This window comes from Dermacentor silvarum, chromosome 1 (assembly GCF_013339745.2).
Source record: "Dermacentor silvarum isolate Dsil-2018 chromosome 1, BIME_Dsil_1.4, whole genome shotgun sequence".
Taxonomy (NCBI): domain Eukaryota; kingdom Metazoa; phylum Arthropoda; class Arachnida; order Ixodida; family Ixodidae; genus Dermacentor; species Dermacentor silvarum.
In genome coordinates this window covers 251,422,637-251,448,927 of record NC_051154.1, presented here as the reverse complement: position 1 = coordinate 251,448,927, position 26,291 = coordinate 251,422,637, and the positions used below count along the sequence as shown (strand labels likewise).

Sequence of the window (26,291 nt, the reverse complement as noted above, 5' to 3'; positions counted from 1 at the left end):
TTTAACGAAGAATAAAATTCGGCTGGAGTGTATATGGCACGCATTACCAAATCCTGACTGGGAGATTACCACTGGCGTTGAAAAGAAAAGTGTACAATCATTCCATTCTACCGATGCTAACATATGGGGCAGAAGCTTGAAGGTTAACAAAGGGGCTCGAGAACTAGTTAAGGACCCCAAAAAGAGCGATGGATGTTAGGCCTAACGTTAAGAGACCGGAAGAGAAGGGTGTGGATCAAAGAGCAAGCGGGGATAGCCGCTATTCTAGTTGACATTAAGCGGAACAAAAATGTCACAGTTTCGCCCTAAGGGCGAAGCAATGAATGCGATAGCAACACAGCAATGTCATACGAAGTAAGGTGAGCGGCTTTGGTAGCAGTATGAATTGTAGTAAACATGAGCTGATTAAGTAAGCAGGTGTGCTGCGGCGTAAGTAGACCGACATGAAGAGAGACTCGATGACCACGAGGAGGCGCGTGTGAAACGGTGGTGTTGATGAGAAGCGCTTCCCGTGGGCAGCGCGTGAGAAGGGACACACCTGTAGCGCTGCACTGCCGACCCGGGCAGCATTGCATGTGTAGCGTGCGTTGGAAAATGTGGCCCGACTATTTCTGACTGATTGAACAAGCGTGGTGTGAGCGCGCACAAACAAACATGAATAGATCACACTGAATGACTGCAGACAACGACTGTCAAAACGCTGGCAGCAAGCGCATATATACGCCGCAGCAGCGGGCGAAGGTACGTGCGGTCTATCGCTTCAACGGAAACTGAGCGGCGAATGCACGGCGCATAAAGGTCAGAGCCGTGTGTAGATAAGAGACTGTGCGGACGAGCGACGAGCGCGGTTGTTGGCAGCGTAAAAGGGCGCCCCCCCCCCCCCCCCCCGCGCTCCCTCCGGCGCTGGCTTCCCGCTGCCTTGCTTGCGCGTGGGTGATTGAGTGCGTTCGCTCTCCGTGATAGCGCGCGTCCCCGCACGCTTCCGCTCGGGCATACGGCGCGCGGCGAAGATTTTATCTATAGGGAACCTCAGGGCGACGGCGACGGCGACGACGACGGCGACGGCAGAAATCCGGTAGAAGTGTCCATATAATTGCTATCGCAATGAAATAGAGCTGGGTGGGCCATTTAATGCGTAGGATGGATTAGCAGGGGACCATTAGAGTTAAAGAATGGATACCAAGAGACGGGAAGCGCAGCCGAGGACGGCAGAGAACTAGGTGGTGTGATGAAGTTAGGAAATTTGCAGGCGCAAGTTGGAATCAGCTGGCGCAAGACAGGGGTAATTGGAGATCACAGGGAGAGTCCTTCGTCCTTTAGTGAACATAAATATAGGCTGATGATGATGATGATGCTAATTACAGAGACAGAAGTGAGGGCAGCCATACACGGCATAAGACGTAACACGGCACCCGGAGCAGACTGAATTCATTATGCACTACTACGCAACCTCGACGATCAGGTCATCCGGTAACTCATTGCATACTACAACAATAGTTGGAAAAACGGCACCCTTCCACAGAATGGCGACATGCCGATATTAACGTAATGGCGTTAAGGGCCCCATGTCACTGAAAATCGGGCGTCGGCGCCGGCGTAGGCATCGGCGTCCATGGCGGAGAAATTCACCCCGAACCACCCCGACCATACAGGCCATCCATGCGGCGCAAGGCGTTAGTGAAAAATAATTGAATTTCTCAAAATAAAATACATCAGAAAAATCGTAAAGTACGACTTAACTACAACCTACAGACATGATAGAGTCGGATTGTAATATGAATTGACGAGGAGACATAATTCTGTTACGAGGACACTCTAACACACACCCCTTTTCCAGCATTTCTGCCTTAACAACAGCGGCGCGCTCGGGTAGGTTACTTGCGAAAACCCTGTCCAGATGGTGCTCGCTTCCACGGCAGCGTAAAACGGTAGTGGTGCGCAGAGCCGAAGGTGGAAAAAAATAGAAAGCTGCAGCTGCCGGGAAGCCTGACAAGCATTAATGGATCTTTGAATGCTAAAGTGTCCTCCAAATTTTGGACACGCGTTCCTCGGGGCAACAGCAACCAATTAATAAAATAATAAAAAAAGGTTCTAGGGCCTTCACATTTTGATATAAGACGACTTATATTGCCCCTGCAAAAATGTCTTCCCAATAATGCATTTGTGTTTAAAAGTGCAGCCAACTTTAAGGCGATCAGTTTAACCTTGGTCTTTGTAAGCTTTGTAAGCTACCCGCCGCGGTGGCTCAGTTAGCTAAGGCGTTGCGCAGCTGAGCACGAGGACGCGGGAGCGAATCCCCGCCGCGGCGGCCGCATTTCTATGGAGGCGAAATGTAAAAACGCCCGTGTGCTTCCGTTGTAGTGCACGTTAAAGAACCCCAGGTGGCCAAAATTAATCCGGAGCCCTCCACTACGGCGTGCCTTATAAACAGAACTGGTTTTGGCACATAAAACCTCAGAAAGAAGTCTTTGTAAGCTGGCTTTCCCACGTTGTGGGTTGCAGTGAAGCCTACCCCTAAAGAAAAATGCGATGCGAACGGGTCTAACCAACGCTTAGGCTACATTCACCCTTGGGATGCGACAAGCGGGCGGGAAGCAACTTGAACCTGCGCGGAAAACCTTTTCCGCGCAGGTCCAAGTTGTTCCCACTTGTTTTGCTACCGCCACGGCCACCGCTGCCGCTTTTGCCCAAATCCATGCATCTAGTCTGCGTACATGTCTCAGCGTGGTGTTTCGCGCAACTTCGCGTGTCATCTGCGACCTTCAGTAAATTCCTCGTTGGCGTTCCCTAATTGTCCTCGCATGGGCGCGGTAGTGCTGAGTCACAGGTGGTGACGGCAGTCACCACCTTTGACTATATACATAATTCCCTGTGATTATATGTGATTATATATAACTGTGATTCACCACCTGTGATTATATATAATCACGGCCATGGGCATGATTAAATTTCGTTAATAGCGTTTATTTACTAGTTGTACCAACGTGTCATTGTGTCGGATAATTGGCGGCACCTCCAGGACAATAAAGCTACAACCCGGGCTGGTCCTTGTGTTGGGGCTCGCCGAGGCCTGCGCGTCCTACGCGAGACCTACGCTCCGGCCTCGGCGGCGTAGGTGTACTCATGTGTACTCTTGAGACCTCCGTTTGCCAGTTACATGTCCCGTCCTGTACTGGTAAAAAAAAAACATTCTTTCGTCGCGACGAGAAAAGCACCTCGCAACGAAAAAAGTGGTCCGCGACTTCTGCAACACACCGCGCCCGTGCGATGAGAATTACGGAGCGCAAACGAGGAATCAGCTGAGCTTAGGAATCAGCTCTACAACGAAGAATCAGCTCTACATAGTTGCTTCCTAGAAATGGACAATGAACAACGGGAGAAGTGGACGCCTCAGAAGCGGCGGTGGTGGGTTCGCCCGGCTTTGCAAAAACGCGAGTTGTCACGCCAAGGCTTCGTTGCCACACCTCCGGTCGCGTGACGTTGAATGCTATCGCGAGTATTGCTGACAGTACGCTTTAGACCAACGGACGGTTCTTGATCGCGTCGATGAGCATCACAGCATTCACTTTTGGTGTCATGTTCAATTTTACGACCGGTTGTTTACATGCAAGTGCAGCTTCCTGTCGAGCGGAACGACTTTCCGCTACATTTGCGCTTCACCATGGCGAAAAATTAGGTCTGAGACCGATTTGGCTTGCCACCTCTATGTCCGCCAATTTTTCCGCCTAGGCGGGCGGATTCGTCGAAGTTTTTGCTGCTTCCCCGTGCTTCGAGACCAAGTTTGAACGTAGCCTTAAAGACGACGATTAGGCGTCCTCTGATGTTTATCTTAATTCCGTAGCCTAGAAACCCACGTCTCTCCAACATCTCCGACCCATCTCACTGACTTCGTGTATCGGCAAACTCTTCGAACACGTAGTTCTTATGTGCCTCCAGCCTCACCTCGAGGCAAACCAATTCATCCTCAACACCTTATTCAGCTGTCGATCTGGTGTGTCTGCGCAGGACATACTGCTACAACTTAAGGAGGATGTTGTAGATTCTCCCAGTACAGCTCAAACCAGCGCAATCCTGGCGTTGGACCGGAAGGGGGCCTTCGGCAACGTCTTACACGACCTCATTCTAAACTATCATGCATGCTGCCGATGCGCAATACCCATCTACGGTTACGTACGAGTCTTTTTATCTTACCGCACGGCCACTATCAGCCTAGGTGAAATTCGGTTAGAGATCATAAAAGTTTCCGTAAGAGGCAACTCACAGAGTTCAGTTCTCTCACCCACCCTGTTCAACGTGGCCGTGGCAAAGCAACCACCGCTCCTCGACAAACTTCCGAATGTGCATAATGCCATGTACGCCGATTATGTGACAATCTGGGTGACCACAGGGTCGTACGGCACCGTTCAAGACGCACTATATGAAGGAGTAAACACAGTACCGGAGTATGCAACAGCGAGAGGACTCACCTGCGCAGCTGAGAAGTCGGAGCTCCTGCTTGTATTCAACAAACGCAATCAAGCCGATATGCCACCAACCATCACATTGCATCTCAATGGCAACCTTATTCCGAGAGTAGACAGACTCCGTGTGCTGGGCCTTCACATACGATACAACGGGAAGGCCGCACATACCCTACACATACTGCGCCAACCAATCATCCAAGTAACGCACATGATAAAACGCATTACGAACCGCCGACAAGGTCTCCTAGAAAAAGATGCACTCCAAATCGTGCAAGTCCTCATAAATAGCAGATTAACTTACCACCTCCCCTACCATAACCTCACTCAGACTTTTTCTCTGTCTCACCTATCACATTACTTTACACCTCCCCCGGTACAGGGTAGCCAACCGGACATAATCTCTGGCTTTGTCTTTCTTTTGCCTTTCACACTCTGTCTGTCTGAGACGAACCAGATGGACACCCTCCTCCGTACGGCAAAAAAGGCAGCGCTGGGACTACACCCACATACTTCCACGCATCTCCTAGTACGACTCGGGGTACACAACACCATACGAGAACTAGTGGAAGGCCACCTTAACAGCCAGTTACAATGCCTCCAACGAACAAGCCAGGGGTGTCTCATTCTATCCCTTCTAGGATACCAAACACCAAGTAAGCCACAACAAGAAGACCGCACACTTCTTGCAATCAGCATTCGAAACAAAATTCACGTGGCCCCAATTCCCCGATATATGTACCCTAACCGTCATAAATGCCAGGGACCGGCAAGAGCACAACAACTGGCTCGATTCTTTGGGCGATGACACATCGGACAGACTGGTCCTTTACACCGACGTGGCCTGGTACCCTTAAAGACGTGCCCTGTGTCTAGTCGTACACGATAACACAGATACTCTGAGAGCTTCGGCCACGCTCAACACTGTGGACAGTGGCACGTCGGAAGAGGCTGCTACCACTCTAGCCATCGTACACGCTTAAACCATACCGGCACCGGATCGAACCATCGCAGTGGTCACTGATTCACAAACCGCGTGCAGGAGTTTGGCACAAGGGATGGTGACACCCTACACACGCCGCATCCTTACATCATTACACCACACAGCGTTACATAGGGTGCGTATCGTCTGGAGACCTGGGCAGTCATCTCTCCGTGGTAATGAACGCGCTAATGCGGTATCCCGAGAGCTCGTTAGCTGGGTGCTATTGGAAGAGCTGTCTAACCCAGACGATGCACCGACAGAACCACTGAACTACCCTTAAACTCTACAACATTAGAGGGATAGCAGGAGACGCTTCCCCCCACCACACCAGTCTCTTAACCGAGAAGATGCCGTCGCGTGGCGACCGCTACAAACCAATTCCTTCCCCTCTCTCTATTACCTTCACCTCTTCCACCCCACACAATATCCCTTGTACTGTCCCTACTGTGGAGCAAACCCCACAGTATATCATTGCATCTCGGAATGCTCACCCTCCGGGCAACTCCCCTATTTCTTCACCTTCAGCTTTCTCTTTTGAGACTGCGCTGACCAGCTTAGACCCGTAAGAGCAGCGACGGCTTATTCAGCAGGCACGCGGGGTCACACTATAGCCAATGGGGCCCTGATCTAAGCACCCCACCCTACGAGGAAGTCACCCCACCTTATTAACAATAAATGTTTTCTCTCTCTCTCTCTCTCTCACAGCACTCACCAAAGCGAAGAAAAAAATAAGGCCTATTGTAATCTGGAAGCATCGTTGTCATACGACAATGTGCTTAGGTGGCGCACGAACCGGCATGCAGCATCAGGGGGAATGTTCTCTTTCACTTGCTTTCCACCCAACGCTTAGAAACATAAACCAACACAAAACGGACAGTTATGTAGACAATTACGTTTGGTATACTTAAAGACAATGCACAATTTTATCACAAGGACAAGATGAAAGAGTCTATATCTATAAAATTAGCAAATTAACGTTAATTACTTGAGCAATGCAGGAGTGTTTTCGCCTGTATAGGGTAACTTTGAACAATGCTGCAACAACCTTATGCCGATAGGGATACTTAGCCTTTACTGGTATAGAGGAAAGGAAAAAAAATAATTTAAAATACGAGAACCACAGAGCAGACAAAAAATGTAGAAGAGAAATAATTTGCTTTAGCGCTTATCGACCGAGCTTCAAACCCGTTGTGCAGGGCTTTCAAGAAAATGTTGAAAGGAAATAAGCTAATCCTTGCGTAGGCGTCACCTATTATCATTATCAGCATGCGTTCTCTCCATTATGCATTACTAGTCTCAGATTCAGTAGGTTGACTTCAACGCTGCTCCTCGCCAAGCCAGGATTGCGCCACAAACTAACATGCGCGCCGGCGATTTACATAGCAAAAAGCGTTGTTCGGATGTTACCACTTTTCTTTTTATATAGTCCGTGTGGAAGTAACGCGCTCTGCGTGCCCGTTTATGTGAACGAATAGAAGCGTCGTATAGTGTAACCTTGGGCTAATCAAGAAGTTAGTTAAATATGCAAGAGGCATTAAGCGAATAGATCGCACCAGGAAGCGACGGAAAAACTAGTAATCTAGGCGTGCACAAGCAGCCGCGCGTCTCGTCAGAACGTAAACCAGTAATTGTAGTGAGTGAGAACGCAATCCGCCCCCCTGCGCATGCTCCCGTGTTCCGCAGAGGACAGGGGGGAGGAGGCACAAATACACGCGATGGCTTAGTACACGCGGACGTCACAATAACCGCATTCATAAGTGCGGAGGTGACAGATTCACGGACTCAGTGCGCGTGAGCCCGCGCCACCACTATCTCCACTCGCCGGAGATGCCACGGGACTTGTTCCCTTAGGCCTGTCGCGAAGTCAGTAGCCAATCTGGAACATAATTTACCGCAATATATAGTTGGACACTTGCGAAGTACGTAACAACGCCGCCGCGAGGCCCATGTCAAGATACACTGGCTTCTGTTCTTCGTTAATATCGACTTTTTCGGAGATTCCTGTCTTCAGCTTGGAGAGAAGCCACCGTGATGGTTTCGGCAACGAGTGTGCATTCGTCACCAGCAGCATCGCTCTTTGTAGTAGCGGTCTTTCTGTGCGCCTGTGCGACGACACCTTGCTTCGGAGGGGACGAAGCCAATACGAGTTCTCCGGAGGCACGGCAGTCTGAGGCGACCTACGTGCAGATGCTAAAGGAGTGGATCGGCAACGCCATGGACCGGGCGCCACCTACGCTCATGCGCAAGCTCCTGGAAGCGGACGTGTCGACTGAATGCAGCCTAGGTCTTCTCAAGATGATGCGAGGAGTCCGCAATCTGGAACCGTGGGCGCTTCGACGTGAGTCTGCATGCGGCGAAAGTAACATTTAACGTAACACAGACACGGCAATCGTTTGCTTGCAACTTGCTTGTGGACGCCGCAATTTTGTAGCGATGCTTCTTGCGATGCGATACCTTTTCGCGCTTTTGGGCTTCGATCGTCAGTGGTTAGAGCGACGCTCCGCCTGTGTCATCAAGGAGATCAGCAGGCCCTGAACGGTGGATGATAAGAGTGCCATGGAATCGATTGCAAGGAACCACTGCAAGATCGCTGCACTGGATTCACATAGCCGAATGTGTATACGATTAATCAGAATACCTAAAGGAGCACGTGAACGAACAGTGCCGCTTACCGCCAACGTGAATTGCGGGCGCCTATGGATGTGCCCGAACTCAGGGCGCGTATCATCGGTCGATCACATTCTCGGATGCTTTAGCTCCATCATCACCATCAGCCTATATTTATGTCCACTGCAGGACGAAGGCCTCTCCTTGTGATCTCCAATTACCCCAGTCTTGCGCTAGCTGATTCCAACTTGCGCCTGCAAATTTCCTAACTTCATCACCCCACCTAGATTTCTGCCATCCTCGACTGCGCTTTCCTTCTCCTGGTATCCATTCTGTAACTGTGATGGTCCACCGGTTGTCCATCCTATGCAGTACATGGCCTGCCCAGCCCCATTTTTTTCTTCTTAATGTCAGCAAAAATATCGGCTATCCCCATTTGCTGTCTGATCCACACCACTCTTTTCCTGTCTCTTAACGTTATGCCTAACATTTTTCGTTCCATCGCTCTTTATGCGGTCCTTAACTTCTTTTCGAGCTTCTTTGTTAACCTCCAAGTTTCTGCCCCATATGTTAGCACCGGTAGAATCCAATGATTGTACACTTTTCTTTTCGACGACAGTGGTAAGCTCCAAGTCAGGATTTTGTACTGGGAGCTTACCACTCTGGTTGAAAAGCAAATCACTTTACTCACTGATGAAAGAAAAATGTCAAGTAAGTTAAAATGGTTACTCAGGCGAACGTGCTGTTCATTCTGAGGGCATTTATTTCACTTGTTCCACTGAAGAGTCGGTGTTATCACAAGAAATAGTCATTAAATGTTTTTTTTTCACGCGACACAATAAATGCGTTGTGTCTCAACGTAGACGTCTAAACGTTTAGACGAATAAGGAGCATGTCGAAAGTGCCGTATCTTTTTTGCTACGATGAAAACCGCAGGAGTGCATCAACCCTGTACAGGAGCAAATACTTTGCCTGCTCATTAAACTATATGCCCTTGTGAGGTCTGCACCGCAGGTAGCGAAGAACGTCCATGGAGTTTCATGCGAAAAATCTAAAGGGAGCCATGGTACTTAGCTCACGCACTGCAGCAGCTAATTTGTCATCCATCTCATTTCCTGCGATACTCAATGATTTGGTAGCCATTGAAAACTGACCTCACGACGACCAAGAAAAGCAGCCCTCAATGTGTTCATAATTTCGTGGAACATGGGGCGATTTACAGCGTAGAAAAAAAATGCCCCGCAGGGGCGTCTGCGTCAGCAGTCGTTTGGTGTGTTGCGACACCACGCACCCGAGCACACAAGAGTTGGATCCTCCCGCGTGTAGCCTGCGCGGCTTAGCCGCGTCCGGGGAAAAGAGGATCCTGGGGGTTGAGCCGATGCCGGGCGTTTGGACCTTTACGGCCCCTCGGTGGAGGTAATACACCTCTTTTGCCTCTGTTTCACGTAGACGGCACCCCCGGACTGACCCACCCGGGGGAAATCGGTAGTTGCCTTTTCCTATCCTCCTCTTCAATCTTCGCCTTTTTCTCTCACTTTCAATCTTTCCTGCCTCCTTCTCACTTCTGAATTTCTCATCCTCCAGGCAGCTAGGGTTAACCTTGTGTGGGATAGCCAACCTTGGTAATATCATATTTGGTTATAGTGGTTGTGTACAGCTGGCGTTGGCAGGTCTTGTTTACAACACCCCTGTCGCGTATCCTTGTTGGGCTCCACGGTGGGCGGCTAGCACCACTGCCGAAATCACTCTAATTTGTTTGGCTTCCTCATGCCCCAGACTCCGTGATCGCCCTCTCATAAAAAGAGGGCGCACCGATGAATCTTTCAACTTCTTTACTAAGACCACCAAAAGTTTTTCACGTTTCTACGTGATTCACAGTGAATCACCCGGCAAAACCGTAAGAACAGTGTCATCTTTTGTAGTTGCTACAGGCCTGACTGACTCTCTGGGTCATGGATACAAAGTAACGAAAATGGCCAGTGGTGACATGCTCCTCGAAGTCCGTAACAAAGCTCAGCACGAAATTCTTCCAAAACTTGTCTCGTTTGGTGACACCCAAATTTCTGTAAGCCCTCATCGTTCTATGAACAGTACACGAGGGGTAGTATCAGATCAAGACCTATTGGAACTGACGGAGACAGAGCTCCTAGAGGGCTGGAGAGAGCAACATGTAACGAATGTACAGCAAATCATGATCCGGCGAGACGACAAGGAAATTCCTACAAGACACCTTATACTTACCTTTTGTACAGGCCCGCTCCCCGAAAACATCGAAACAGGTTACATGAAAATAAACGTCAAACCGTACATTCCGAACCCTCGACGCTGCTTTAAGTGCCAAAGATTCGGTCACGGCTCTGAAAGCTGCCGGGGCCGTACCACCTGTGCAAAGTGCGCATCCCATGACCACCCTGCGGAGAACTGTAACGACCCACCCCACTGTGCAAACTGTGAGGGTGAACACCCGGCATTTTCACACTCCTGTTGCTCATGGAAAAAAGAAAAAGAAATTATAACACTTAAAGTAAAAGAAAGCATTTCCATCAAAGAAGCACGAAAACGCCTCTTACTTGTGGGGCGTTTTCTGTCCGAAGTGGTACGGCAGGGGGCAGTGCCACAACGGTTCTCGGCGGCCATTCTAACCACGCAAAGCAGACCGACGGTAGCGCCACCCGCCCCCACTGCGGGATCAGCAAGTGCTGTTCCGCCACCCAGCAAGAAGAGCCAGCAGTCCTCCGTGCCTGCACGCTCTACGACACCTAGGGCCTCTGCTCGTGCAGAGAAGCCCGAAACACCCGCGAGCGTGCGCCGCGAGCGGGCATCCAGCGCCTCGGCGGAGGTGATAGATACATCACAAAGCCCACCGGCGTCTCAGACGCCGACTGACCGGCGCAGCTCTCAGGAGCGCGCCAAAAAAGACAAACCCCGCATCACGGGGCCAGGAAAGGGCCTTGTGGGCTAACACAGATTTCCCCTCTTAAACACCCAGCACAAAACCCTTTCCCTATGGATACACACATACTATATTGGAATGTCAGGGGCCTTCTCCACAACCTCGATGACGTTAAAGAACTCCTACATAAATACAATCCAAAATTGCTGTGTGTTCAAGAGACACATCTGAAACACACACACACAAACTTTCTTCGCCAGTACACCATCTTCCGGAAAGACCATGACAAGGATAACGCCTCGTGCGGCGGTGTAGCAATCGTTGCAGACAAGTCTGTAGCTTGTCATTATGTAGCCTTACAAACACCCCTTGGGGCAGTGTCAGTTAGGGTAATTGTTTTCAATAAGCTGGTAACTGTCTGTTCTCTCTCTCTCTCTCTCTCTATATATATATATATATATATATATATATGTATATGTATACCCCCAAGCTTTCACCTCATCAAAACCGATTTTTATAACGTCATAGATCAACTGCCGGAACCCTACCTACTCGTGGGGGATTTTAATGCTCACAACACGTCGTGGGGAGAATCCCGATGCGAAGCGAGAGGTCGACTCATTGAAAATTTTCTTCTGACCTCTGGTGCCTGCCTTTTTAATAAGAAGGAGCCGACCTATTACAACGCCCAACACGATTCGTATTCATCCATAGATCTTGCAGTTGGATCTGCTTCCCTTCTGCCTGACCTTGAATGGAATGTCATTAAAAATAATTTTGGAAGTGACGACTTCCCTGTAACATTAAACCTAATCACGCAAAATGATAATCCTCCCAATATTCCTCGATGGAAATCAGCATCGGCTGACTGGGAGCATTTTAAAAAATCAACTTATTTGCCACGAGATTTTATAAACAATTTTAGTATCGATGATGCTGTGGCATTTTTTACCGCTTTTATTATTGATGCTGCTGAAAAGTCTATCCCGCAAACAAATGGTGGTTCACTTAAAAGACGTGTTCCCTTGTGGAACGAAGATTGTACAGAGCCGCGAAAAAGGCAAAACAAGGCATGGGGCATATTGCGTAGATCGCAAACTTCAGAAAATCTCATTCAATTTAAACACACTAAATGGTAGGGAAGGCGGACACGACGTCAGGCAAAGAGAGAAAGTTGGATGAGGTTCCTCACGGGTATAAATTCATACACACAGGAGGCAAAAGTGTGGAATGGCTTAAGGAAGCTAAAGGGGCAACAAATCCACCCGTTGCGTCTGGTGAATGATCAAGGGAATGCCTTGCAGGACCAGGCAGACTGTCTTGGGGAGCACTTTGAGCATGTGTCAAGCTCGATCCATTATTCAAAATCCTTCCTTAAATACAAACAGATAGAAGAATGTAAGCCATTTGTACGCAAATGCCGACAGAACGAACCGTATAACCGTCCTTTCAGTATTGCCGAGCTGAGAGCTGCCTTGATCGCATGTAAGAGCTCTCCACCGGGATCTGACAGAGTCTTGTATGACATGATTAAGAACGTACACCCTGATACACAACTGACACTACTCTTACTTTTCAACACTATTTGGGCTGCCGGATATCTTCCATCTGCATGGAAGGAAGCAATTGTGGTCCCTGTATTGATGCAGGGTAAAGATCCTTCCTCGGCGACAAGTTACCGTCCCATAGCTCTCATAAGTTGCCTGTGCAAGCTATTTCAAAAAATGGTTAATCGACGACTCATACATTTTCTTGAACTGAACAAAATGCTTGATCCCTATCAGTGTGTCTTTAGGGAAAGGCGATGCACAACTGACCATCTTGTGCGTATTGAAGGAAATATCCTGGGCGCAATTGTACATCAACAGTTTTTCTTATCAGTATTCCTCGATATGGAGAAGGCGTACTACACAAAGTGGCGTTACGGTATCTTGAGAGACTTGTCGCGAATGGGCATCCATTGCAATATGGTAAACCTAATAGAAAGCTATTTGTCTAATCGTTCCTTCCATGTCAAAATCTGCAATGTATTGTCAGGTCCATTTATACAGGAAACTGGTGTACCACAGGGAGGTGTGCTCAGCTGCACACTCTTTATCGTTAACATGAACACACTCCGTGCCTGATTACCACCGGCAATTTTTTATTCCGGCTACGTAGACGACATACAAATAGGCTTCAAGTCCTGTAACCTCGCTGTGTGCGAGAGACAGGTACAGCAGGGCTTGAACAAGGTGTCCAAGTGGGCAGATGAAAACGGGTTTAAAGTTAACCCCCACAAAAGTTCTTGTGTTCTTTTCACAAGAAAGAGAGGCCTGATTCCAGATCCCTGTGTAGAACTGTATGTACAGCAAATACTTGTGAAGAAAGAACACAAGTTTTTAGGCATCATACTTGACTGTAGGCTAACTTTCATTCCCCACATAAAAAATCTCAAAGCAAAATGCCTAAAAACAATGACCCAAATGAAGATTCTATCTCACACAACATGGGGCAGCGACAGGAAATGTCTAATGAATCTTTACAAGAGCCTCATTAGATCGCGACTGGATTATGGTGCTGTAATATGTCACTCTGCTGCCCCAAGCGCGCTAAATATGCTAGATCCCGTTCACCATCTTGGTATCCGCCTGGCCACCGGCGCTTTCACAACAAGCCCTATTGAAAGTCTATATGAGGAATCGAATGAATGGTCACTTCATCTGCAGAGATCATACATCAGCTTCACATACTATCTCCAAGTCCACTCTAATCATGAACACCCGTGTTCTCAAACCGTTAACGATTTGACGTGTACTACACTTTTCCGTAATCGACCCTCTGTGAGACGGCCTTTCTCACTGCGTGTGAGAGAACTTAGCGAAGAAATGGATGTCCCACTTCTCGAACACCGCCTAATGCCTCCAGGTGATCTATTACCGCCCTGGGAGTGGCAGGTGATAGAATGTGATGTATCCTTTGTAGAGGTCACAAAGCACGCCCCTGAACATGAAATAGCAATGCATTTCCGTGAACTCCAACCAAAGTACTCTTGCTCTGAATTCTACACCGATGCGTCAAAGTCAGATTCTGGCGTATCTTACGTGGCTTTTGGTCCTTCTTTCTCTGAATCAAACGTTCTGAACCCTCATACGAGTATTTTTACTGCAGAAGCCTATGCAGTACTGTCTGCTGTTAAACACATTAGGAAATTAAAACTACAGAAGGCAATAATATTCACGGGCTCCTTAAGTGTCGTAAAGGCACTAATGTCTTTAATAAAATACAGAAATCCTGTCTTCATTGAACTTTACTCATACTTGTGCAATATTTATTCATCTCATAGACATGTGACAATATGCTGGGTTCCTGGTCATAGATGCATCGAAGGAAATGTACTAGGAGACCAAATGGCCAGATCAATTACATCTCAAGCTACTAATCTCACCGTCACTATTCCTGCTACAGATCTCAAGCCGTTTCTGCGAATGAAACTGCGAAGCCACTGGCAACGCTTGTGGGACGCCGAAACAAATAAGAAGCTCCGCTTATTGAAGCCACAGTTAGGTTTTTGGCCCTACAGTTCGAAAACACGAAGAACAGATGTTATCTTGTGTCGTCTCCGAATAGGACACACATATGGTACTCACAATTTTTGCTGACTGGTAACGAGCCTCCAACCTATGGTCGATGTGGTGAGAGGCTGACCGTCCTCCATGTCCTCCTGGAGTGTCGGGAAGCCGAAACAGAGAGAAGAAAACATTTTCCTTTTGCATACCGCGATTGTGTCCCACTCCATCCCTCCATGTTTCTTGGTAAAGATCCAGTTTTTAAAACCAAAGCAGTCCTCGCTTTCCTAAACGATGTTGCCATACATGTTATAAGCCCAATAAATTCATAGCGCATCCTCTCTCCAGAGGATGCCGCTGTGACAGTAATTCAGTGTAGCACCTGCCTCCAGGCCCTCGCGGTTCAAGGGCCCTGTTTAGGCAGTAGTGCTTTTGCCAATTACTACATCTGAAATATCTTGAATATCATATCACTCCTGTTCAATGCATTGTTCATTTCACAGTACACGTCTATAACTGTTGTCATAACCTTATAACATGTAGATATTACGTACTTTACAGCAACTATTTTAGGCCCCTTTACAGCCACGCGTCATCTGATGTATTATCCACACCTCATACTCACTATTCATGTACCACCGCAAGCCATTATCATCGCTTTGGCGCTCTTTGGCCACATCTGGCCCTTGCGCCAATAAACCACATTAATCAATCAATCAATCATTAGAAAAATTGGTTGGTCGACAAGTGCAATGTGCTTAGACCAATCAATGGAATGCTGTCTTTAACAAAAGTATTTTTCGAAATAAAAATTGAATTTAATTGAATAGTTCGTGGCTTCTAAGGGCCCTTTGGAGTCAGAGTGTACGATCCAGTTACGACAGAAATCATTCTCGGCAATCAATTTTCAGGTTTAAAATTCCAGACTCTGCCACTCTGGGCGACAGCAGCTAGGGAAATCAGCGTTGTTGTTGTTGTTGTTGTTGTTGTTGTTGTTGTTGTTGTTGTTGTTGTTGTTGTTGTTGTTGTTGTTGTTGTTGTTGTTGTTGTTGTTGTTGTTGTTGTTGTTGTTGTTGTTGTTGTTGTTGTTGCTGCTGCTGCTGCTGTTGTTGTTGTTGTTGTTGTAGCTGGTGTTGTGCTGCCGCCTTTATTCTGGCTATTCACAAGAGTCTGTAAGCACAGGTCTTGTTTACATGTCAGCATCACGAGAACTGTAATACTCGCAGTGATTGACGCGTCCGGCAAATACCCGACCGGAGCGTTCCAGTTGTCGCGAGCCGATCTGGGCGCCTTCGACGAATGCGTAGAGACCGTGCTCTTCAATGACTACGGTGAGGAGACGGCGCGTGGTCAGTACTGCAACCTGATTGTTTACCCCGGCAACAAAACGAACCTGGACGACCTCATCTCCTTGGCCATGCAGTTTACGCATCCTCGGGTGAGGCAACGATTTTAGCAATGCATCTGTCTGATAAGCGAGAATGATGTAACTCTTGAGAATTAGCGTTCCGATAAAAGTTTGGCGAAGCATGAGTAAAAGCTTGATGATGATAATGATCATCACAATAACGTTAAGAGGCCGAGTTAAGATCAGAGAGCAAATGGGGATAACATATATCCTAGTTGACATTAAAAGAAAATAAATGTAGCTCTGCAGGACATGTGAGGTTCAGATAAGACACCGGGGTGACCATAACAGTTACAGAATGGGTGCCAAGGGAAGGGAAGCGCAGTCGAGGACGGCAGAAAATTAGGTGAGGTGATGAAGTTACGAAATTTGCATGCGCAAGTTGGAATCAGCTAATGCAAGACAGGGATAACTGGAGATCGCCGAGAGAGGCTTCGTCCTGCAGTGGGTATAAAAATAGGCTGATGCTGCTGCTGATGATGATGGTGCTGCTGATGATGAAATGTGGCTGAGCCCTGTGTATCAGGCGGGCAAATCTAATCTTCCCTAGCCAGAAATTAAAAAAAAAAACATCGACACAATCCCAAACACGCTACAGTATGTCCAGAGTTAGTGTGCACGTCCAGATTAATCATCCTACCACGACAAGTAAATGCTGCATGTAGAAAGTCATACCACTGCATCGTGCGCCACCAATGCCCTAGCCTTGCTTCGGTGATGGGTACCGCCGTACCTGCACCTAATGTATTACCGCCTGCATGCTGTCGCACAGGGTAACATAGATATGCAAAAGAAAGTGCCAGCGGCCGTGTTGTGCCGTCTCGTTGGCGTGGAAACAGATATGTACAGTGGAGCACAAGGGAGTCAACCGTCTGTTCTTCCTTCCCGCACACCCGGCACAGAGTCCTTGTGACGCTGGCGCAGTGATCGAAGCAGCGGCAGTACCACAAGCATCCGCTACGCGCCCACCCACGCCTCGAACAGGAGATTACTGCCACCGCTTTTGTTGTAGAGCTATTCCCTGTCAGTAACATTCTTGTAAATGCGATAATTACCACCAACGTGGACTTGTTGCTGCGCTTTCTCCTCTTAGCACACCTCGGGGGGGGGGGGGGGGGGTACAGGGTTCTGTAAGTGTCCACCTAGTCGGCATGTCCATTTCATCTGCTGCTGAAGTACTGATTGGCTGGGCGAAATTCTAAAAGCCTAAATCCTAAATCAGAAGGAGACAGCCGCCCCCAGTCCCTCAGCACGTAGGCAGCAGATGGAATGGATATGTCCGCTAGGTGGACACATAATACACGCCCCCCCCCCCCCCCCGCCCCAGGACGCACTCGCGGTCCTGGCGTGCGTACGGTTTTTGAGAAAAAACCCCAACCTTCCGGCGAAGGGTGGGCACTCACGATGTCTATTGAGTCGTTATTCCCGTCATTCTGATACACCTGAGCAAGAACAGGGCACACTACCTGTCATCCATTACACGCAGCCAGCCTTCGTAATCAAGCTTCCTTCTGGCTTCTCGAGGCTCATGCGTGCACTAGCCTACGTCTCGTTGAATGGCCATTATGGCCACGTGGTCGGGGCAGCCCAATGCCAGTCGGCAACCTCTCGTTGCCCTCTTTCCAGACACTGTCTGGTATTTGATTGAAAAGTGAGCATTGCACTTGCGAATGAGAGGCCTGAGACATGCACACACTTCCATGTTCCCCGAGCCAGCAGGAAGCTGTTGCAGCCCCAGATAGTTCTTCTACATAGCACATTCGTCGTTGTGTGCTATGCTTGTCTAATGTTCTCCACGTAGGAGTCTAACGCGTAGCTGGATGTGCTCAACAACACACCGAAGCACTTGTACTCTGTTTTCCAAGGTATCTGTCCGCTGTCAGGCAGTGACACAGTCGCGGAGGTGCCTGGCACCAAGAGCACAAGTACCGCGGTCTTGGCATTGAAGCTGAGGCCCAGTTTGCAAAGGTGTTTCGCAGACAGTGTGACCAGATGCTACAGGTCACTCAGACTGTCATGATCTACCAGCGCCTCTAGCTGCCATCATCATGACAGAGGCACTGAAACGCTGTTTTTCAGAAATGTCTAATCCCATAGTCACCGAAGTAACGTTCGCGGGAGGAAATAGTGTCTTTCTCGCAGAGCCGCACATCACGCATGGAATAGTAAATGTGATTCAGTGCCACATTTTCTGTTCAGGTTATTTCGGAGTTGGAACCATGAAAGCTTGTGCAAATCGTAGTATTTTTAACACTGCATGAAATGTATGTGAAAGTGAGTTAAAGAGAAATGCGGGACGCTCAATCCGGAAAAAAAGTCACTCTTGCGTAATGGGTGGCATCTTATAGTTACCAGACTGTGCTTTCAGTGCTAGTGCTTGTAGATAAGACAGTCTTTATGCGCTTGTGTTCGTGTATGTCCTCGTAAGTTAGACAATTTGAGGCTTTCTAGTGAACGTAAGAAACTAAAAATACGTCCAAATCATCTTGAAAAAAAAAATATGCACTAATTTAGCGTTGAGGTATCTTGGGAGCAGTAATAATGCGCGATTAGAGAAAAAAAAAGCTTAAATCAAAGTAAGATGTGCTGGTTCAAACTGCGTGCTCCTAAAACCAGAACTGGAACTGTGTCTTTACTCAATGAAGAATTTGGCCTGATCCCGAACGTAGTGCAGTCTAAAAAGAAAGAAAGTAAAAAAATGTAAAGATGGGCTCTATGCAAGATTAAGTTGGTACTAATTCAGGATAAGGTAACGTAGGCGAAGTTAAGGTGACTCGACAGCTGCTGACATTGATCAAAGAAAGGCAAAGTTTTCTGGGGCATCCTCTCTTCCCTCCCGAATAACAAAACTGGAAAAACATGGAACAAAACACATGGCACAATAATTCGCCCCAGAAGGCCATGTCTTGCTTCGATGCCAACCACTATTGATTCACCTTTTCCCCCGTAGTAACAGCTGCCAAAGCATAATCACAACATCTAGCGGATGTGCAAATAAGAACCAGCACAGCCAAAGGAACACACCCCAGCGTAATAGCCAAGTCTTTTTTTTTTTTGTTCTTTGTCTTTTTTCTTGCAGGTCGTATACGGTGAAGTCGCTTATTCGGCAACAACCCCAACCTTTTTTTTTTATGGTCCATGAAAAATTCACGTATTTGGTTGTACGAAGCAGTTCAAAGGCATTGGCCTTTGAACTGCTTCCGTCATTGCGAAATTGTTAAATGCCTAAGCATAATTTTTGTGCCTAAACAATGAAGAAACCCATCCGTCCGTCCGTCCGTCCGTCCATCCATCCATCCGTCCATGTCAGACGATCGCTTTCAAGATAGGGCCCGCAGCAGCGAGCGATTCGACTTTCGTGCTGCCTCGCGCTTCATCGCGAACTAAGCAGCGGGAACACAGTACAAACGAAGCTATCAGCACTCGGCGCCCTCTGTCTCCATCACAGATCCCTTTCAAGATAGGGCCCGCGCAGCCGCCCCATACGCAGCCGCCGCCGGAGTACGGTTGATCACGGCTGTTAGAATGGTTCGCATCGAGAGAAGGCAGCGTCATCGACCACGTCTGCGTACGAGATCTACCAAACGTGACGCTGTTCAATTACGACATGTATTACAGCACGCATCGGCCAGTCCTCATCGTCCAGGAAGCAGCGGAATCATCCAAACGCACTATCATTTAACATGAGTGAACGTTCATTGGTACTACTCGCCTGTTCTTCGCCGTCTCACGCTGGTCTCACTAAACATTTCTGTTTTCCAACCGCGCTTCTCTGTTTCAAGATTCTTTCGCGGTGTTTCTTGCAATTATACGAAACACAGTAGCATACGACGATAACACATCAGGTGATTAGTTCCAAATGCTTATGCTAGATGACTCCCCCAGGAAATTCTGCGTGCAATTTTTTTTTAATTTTGGCATAAGGTAGATAACAGTGTACCTATGTGCGCTTCTGGGACCTTGTATACTATAACTAAATCGTAAATTTCGCACTGGCCGAATCGTCAAGCTGAACCCAAATATTTAGAATTTACGATATGCGCCCATCCCCATCATAGCTTTAATGTTCTAATAATCATTTTCTTTGACTTCTGTCCTAAATATATGCATCCGGTGGTCATTGCTCTTGCAACGTTGCACATTTGGTGAGAAGGTACATTCATGCCTTATAATGCACAGTGCTCACCAATTTCGTTTACAAGCGTATTTACTGGATAAAAACGGAACTCGGTGCGGACAATGCTCCCTAAAGTTGCAAGTTTTATTAGCAACGTATTAAGTCTATCAATTCCTTCCCGTCTTATTAAAGTACTTTTAGGAGGTATGTCGTTCCAAATTAAGACATAGGCTATGAGACAAATTGTTTTAAAGCGTTACGGAAAAACTTTGAGAGCCTGCGGTTCGTAATTAGCACCGAACGCTGATACTTTTGCATTCCGCCTCCCTCTAAATGCAGCCACCGATACCGACAATTGAAACCGCGACCTCGTGATGAACAGCAGTAGGCCACAACCACTGTGCCACAGTACAGTGTAGTATGAGTGCATAAATCTATCTATCACTGTGCCAGATCTTCGTATTCTGCCCAACGTTTAAAGATTTAGCCGGCTTAAAGGTTTGGACGGCACTGTTTTATTCATTATCGCAGAAAAATATATAAAATCTTATTCCTTTGCACGGCCGAAAAAGTTATGAAAAAAACTCGAGATTAACATTTTCATTTATGCCATGCTCGAGATGAAACGCAGCCAAAGGCCGTCAAGTCCAGTGCACCCTGCGGAGCACTAAAAACCCGCGTATATAAACCAAAGTACTTCGGCAAGATATTAAAGTTTTCCTACCACTATATTCATGGCGGTGATTACTTCTTGCGCAGCTCGGAAAATTCACAAACGGCATTTACGAACTGAGGGTCCCGCTGCTCTACCTGGGTGTATGCACGCTCAGCAACTGCAATCAAGAGGAGCTTCAGAAGCTGATCAGAGCAGGTACGTCTCTGCACCTGCGAGCACGCCAATTGCGCACATACAACACATATAGGTAAGCTATGCAATGCCGCTAAATTTCTGTACAGTGTTTTTTGCCGGAAAGGGTCCAACAGCACCCAAGAATGCAGCGTCACTTGCTTCATCAGTTCACGGTCATTAGGGCACCATTTTTTCGACATGCACTCCGTGCGCCTCTGGCTTCCTGACCACTAATGTGTACGGTGAGCACACACAACAATCGCGGACTTGTTCTGAGCCATTGGCTGCAACTTTTTGCGCAACCGTGCTATCCAGTAACAGGTCGATCATTTCCTGAGAACTAAGAAAATGAAAGACAGCTAAGAAAGGCAGGCGTACAGGGAAAATGGCTCCGCTTCGAGGCGATCAAATGTGGTCTTCGAATGGAGATTTTGTGGCCTTGTTTGGTGGCTTCTTTACCATGACTGCATTGGTGGTGTTGTTGTCTTCATCACCATACCCGTTGACGACGATGATGATGAGCAGGGAAAGGATGAGACTGGGAAAAGAAGTGGAATTCGCATAGCAGTTATTCCGTGTCTCGTGAGCTGCATGTAAGACAACGCAGAGGAACATGAGGCAACATATTATTATGCAGCTAGCAATCCACGATTTGTTAAAATTTTTCGGACCACCTTCAGTCAGTCCCACGACGTTACGAAAACCGCAAAAACTCGCTTTCTGACATGACGTGCACACGCTGATTATTTGTGATTTGGCCGAACAAAAGAAAGATAAATCTCTCGATTCTAGGTCTGTTTCGAAAATATCTCTCCGCTGTTGGTCAAAATTTTTTGTGCTATGCTGCCTTCGCCAGTCTGTCCCGAGACGTGAGAAAACCACGAAACTCCATCCGTCAAAATGGCGCGTATTTACTAAAGACGCATTATTATGACGAACAAAACATTTTTAGATGCGAAGCATCTTATGCTCGGGGCTATGTCACTCCCTCCTCCCTCTCTCCGCGGTGCGGCGTCCACTTCCGATTCCGCTTCCGGTTCCGGAAGCCAGCTTCCGGCTTCCGGAGAACGCTTCCGGCGTTTTGCCCGAATGATCCCCAGGTGCTTCGCCCACTCATCATCATTCACTTCGTCGTCTCATTCTCCTCCCGCAACGCCGCGATGAGTGCCACGGACAGCGCCAGCGTCAACGACAGTGTCTGCGCCGTGGACAGCGCCGCGGAGAAGAGGGCTCGAGCCGCTGCCACGAAACGGCAGCGGCGACAGGCCGATCTGAAATCTAATGGGGACTTGAGTCGACCCCATGGCTGCTTCGCATACTACTCAGGGTTCCCCTACGGGGAGATGGTGTAATTTTTTTTAAAATATCCTGAGACTGCCCCGTTCAGAAAGGAATAAAAGATGGCTGCTGCCGATCACTCTGGCATTGCCTACTCAGAGCTACTGGAAAGAATTATTTTCAGCGTCTGTTAAATATTTTGGCGTGGCAGCAAAAGGTTGTCGAGCCCTTTCGGCCACGGACAGAACTTCGCTCGGCCAACTTTTGCCAGCACATACAAACGCCAACACAGTAGCGTTTGTCCAAAGAGCTGCTTATAACTTGAGCTTTTGTTCATGCTAGAACGGGGTAGTTCCCACCACACAGCGAGCAGTCAGATTCATATAGCATTACATTAGCTAGGTGCAGGCAACAGCTGATATATGGCTAAATGTAACACCACATGATCGTGGAATCTATCTTGCAATAAAACGACTTATAATAAATTTAATTAAATTCTGCAGTTTTACGTGCCAGCACCAGGATATGATAATGAGGTGCGCCATGGTAGGTGGCTACGGATACATCTCGGCCACTTGGGGTTCTTTAACGTGCACCCAATGCACGGCACACGGGCGTATTGATATTTCATCCGCATCGAAATGCGACCTCGGGCTTCGCAACGACAAAGCCACTACGCCACCGAGGTGGGGCACTTCGAATTCTCGGAACACCATACTAGGCATTGGCGCACAGTGTGATCCAAACTTATCTGAGTTGTCAAGTCGCCGATTTGGTCACCAGTGTTCGCGAGAAAAAGTACAGGCCGACGCAGCAACGGGGCCATGGGCGCATTGCGACACCACATCCGCGCTCCATGCACTCGTAACCAACAAATCTTAAACACAGTATCTACTGTTAGGCAACGCTGGCGCAGGTCGCAGCCGGCCTCTTGACCACTCTAGAAAAGTATGATTCTAACCGTACGCAGACGTTGACAGAGTATCATAGGACTGTTTACGTCCCTGCGTTCAGAAAGCTCCGCAAAGACACTTCTTTAAATCCGCAAATAATTTTCAGAAAAAAACAAAGCAGTGTGAAAATACCAAATACTGCGCTCCACAGAAAACTCCATATACTGTGCTCCATATAAAATCTACAGAACTTCAGTCGCATCGCATTCTGTCACCGTCCTCACATACGTTATGTCATCCTCTTCCCTCTTGCCAGCATTTAATTTACAAAAATGGGGACAATACCTCACGTACAAGTATAACATGTCGTCCTTCATAATGACTTCATACCTTCCAAGCACTTTTTAACTGTCACTAATTCATCAAGTGAATACTAATAAATAACAACTGTGGAAATGAGAATAAATTCATAAATTAGCATACTTAAGACGATTCTATATTCGATTCATGGGCGCCGCCGTCTTGAACTGTTACACAAACAATTTTTAAGTTTTATGAGAAGTGAAGTTAGGTGACATGGTCATGAAACACTGAACGCATTTATGCAACTATTTTCATGATTGCGAATCGACTGTAGTAACCTACACTTCGTTGTTAAAGACAGAAAGCAGCAGCGTTAACAGCCCAATGTGGCGGCACCTAAACGCTTCCGTAAAATTGTCTATAAACATAGCGGAAATGTTGCATTTGTTGTTCTAGGCGACTGTGGTAAATAGCTTACAGAGTGCGCTACTCAGTTTTAATTTTACCGGTTTTCATTCTAGTCCTTCACCTGCGCCCTCCCTTTCCCCCCTACATATTCCCTTTTCTCAATTTAACTCACCGTCATTTAGACGAAGCTTTAGCTTGTATTCAACTTCTATTTCGCCCTTCAAACGTATGTGAAACGCAAAAATGCTGTCGTAAGAGAAGTTCTGAAATAAATCAGAAGGTTGCTCTGCAATTAATTTCGCCTATTTTCATTGCTCTGCTCTTCTTTCAGTGCTTCCTCCTTCGATAGATGTCACCATCTCGAATTGCGTAACCTCTTTGCCTCCCATCTTGACGAAAGGGCAGGTTGCAATTTTGTAAGTATGTGCAGGTGCAATTTTGAACGTTGTGAAATTACTAGTGTATCTAAAGGAAATCATACAAACTGTTTCTCTTCACCGTGTTTACTGTAGCTTTCCTTTTTGGCAGATCGTTTCTTGGCCTTTTGGTGCTGTTGCTTGCGGTTGGAACACTTTTGGATATTTGCAGCCCTGCAGGACACCATACGAAAAGAAAGAACCCGAGTAAGTTCGCCCACTGGATTTTTGAAGACATTGTCGTTGGCCAGTGATCTCCGCATTCGTACGGGGCCATAATATCATGCAGTTATCGAAGGCTAGCCGGAACACAATGACGCGTATCAATAAGTACCATATTTCAGCAATGCTACAATAAACTATGTTTTATTGCGATAGCAATTATATGGATAGGTTCCGCATAAAGTCCAAGGGCAGTACCGCCGTCACCGCGCGCGACATGCTGTATGTGTGAGTGAAAGCGTGCGAGGCGAGCCGACCATCGCGGCTCAACCTCCTGTGCGCAAGGAAGGAACGCGGGTAGGAAGCCCGCCGTCTTCCGTCGCGCGCGAGGCACCGAGGGGAAGGGAGGAACGAGTGGGGGGCGTTCTACTATGACGGCTGCTACGGACGGCGCGGCTACGTGGCCGCCGTATCTTGAAAGCGATCTGCGATGTGGACGAAGTGCACCGAGGGCTGCTAGCTTCGTATGCGCTGTGTTTTGGACGCGTAGTACGCGTTTAAGCGAGAGGAAGCGCGAAGGTCGATTCCTTCGTCATTGCCACCGCGCTTCCGCACTCCAGCGTTTTGACAGTGAGTTTCCGCAGTCATCGAGTGAGATGTGTTCATGTTTATCTGCGCCCTTGTGACACCGTGCTTGTTAGTTCGTTTAGTCAACGAATGTTTGCAAGTTTATACGGCTGATAAAACTAATATTTTTACTTCGTATAACTGTCTCCTATTTTGCTATCGCACTCGATGCTTCAGCTTTCAGGCGATACTGCGACTTTTTCTTCGCATAGATTTAAAAAGCTCAAAAAAGCTCATGGCTATGAACCTTGGTTCAAATCATGTGATATGAATGCGTAGTTCAGATGTTGTACAACGTTTAAAAAACGCGGCATTTTTTAATAACTTAACTACATGAACCATGGCAATAAAAATTATTTGACTAAATAGTACATTACTACACGCATCCCATCCATTTTCATTTCTTTTGTTCAAGTCTTTGTTATCATCGTGCTGTCGATTGTGGTTCACATTTGTTTCTTCGCTCCCATTTTCAGGGTTTCTTCTATCTGCTTTGAGGTCATTTTCTGTAGCATCGAATACGAACATGATGCTTCATGTGGCTAAAGACAAGAAATCCGAGGCCTACAGGCTGCGCTTTCTGCACGGCATCCGCTTCTTCAGCATCGTCTGGGTTACTGCAATACACAGCTACGCTGCGAATTCGCATGTGTGGTGTGAGTGAGCTTGTGCATTCTTCCGCATTGGAAATTCCGTCACATGCTCCGATGAACAAAACAAGCCCAGTAACACGTTATTCCCCTTCTATAATCATGCAGTAGAGCACGAACCCATAGACGGGTGGATATAGGCACACGCATTCATGATGTTAGTATGTCGCACAAATTACTACAGAGAAATGTGATGGCACTAAGCATCATTGCCGCTGTTTGCCGTTGAATGTTTCATTTATTACAGGCACTTGTAAACAATACATTAGCAGCTTTTTGTTCGAAAAAAGTATGCCGGGCGGCTACAGGCTGTCATTTCGCGCAGGAACCAACGAGCTCCACAAACAGAGAAGAAAGACGAGCACGATTGCAAAACGACGCAAACAATCGCTATTGCACTCATTAAAATCCCCCACCCCTCCCATCCCCCCCTTTTACGTCTGTCCTTCAAGCGATTCGTGCGAAGCCACAATTTAGCCCTTTCGACATCCCGCGCTACGCCGTGCTCCAATCCTTCCAGTTGCGGGTGACTGCTCAAACTTGATGGGAACGTTCATTCGCTGTCACAGTATATTACCGAAATCAGAGTATGCACATCAAAGAATATTCCGTGGTATCGCTTGGAAACCAACAAACAAGATGCGACAAAATGTTTCTTTTCTCACAAAGTATGCAGGAAACCATGG

At 47.5% G+C, this 26,291-nt stretch overlaps 1 protein-coding gene across 1 annotated transcript in view; it reads left to right on the top strand.

Moving 5' to 3' along the window:
- Positions 1 to 26,291, top strand: part of LOC119439143 (nose resistant to fluoxetine protein 6) — a 328,558-nt gene that overhangs the window by 28,971 nt on the left and 273,296 nt on the right. Inside the window, exon 4 of the mRNA XM_049660749.1 lies at positions 25,432 to 25,611. Coding sequence (XP_049516706.1) covers positions 25,482 to 25,611 — 130 coding nt within the window. The 5' untranslated portion in view covers positions 25,432 to 25,481. The remainder of the gene's footprint in view (positions 1 to 25,431; positions 25,612 to 26,291) is intronic.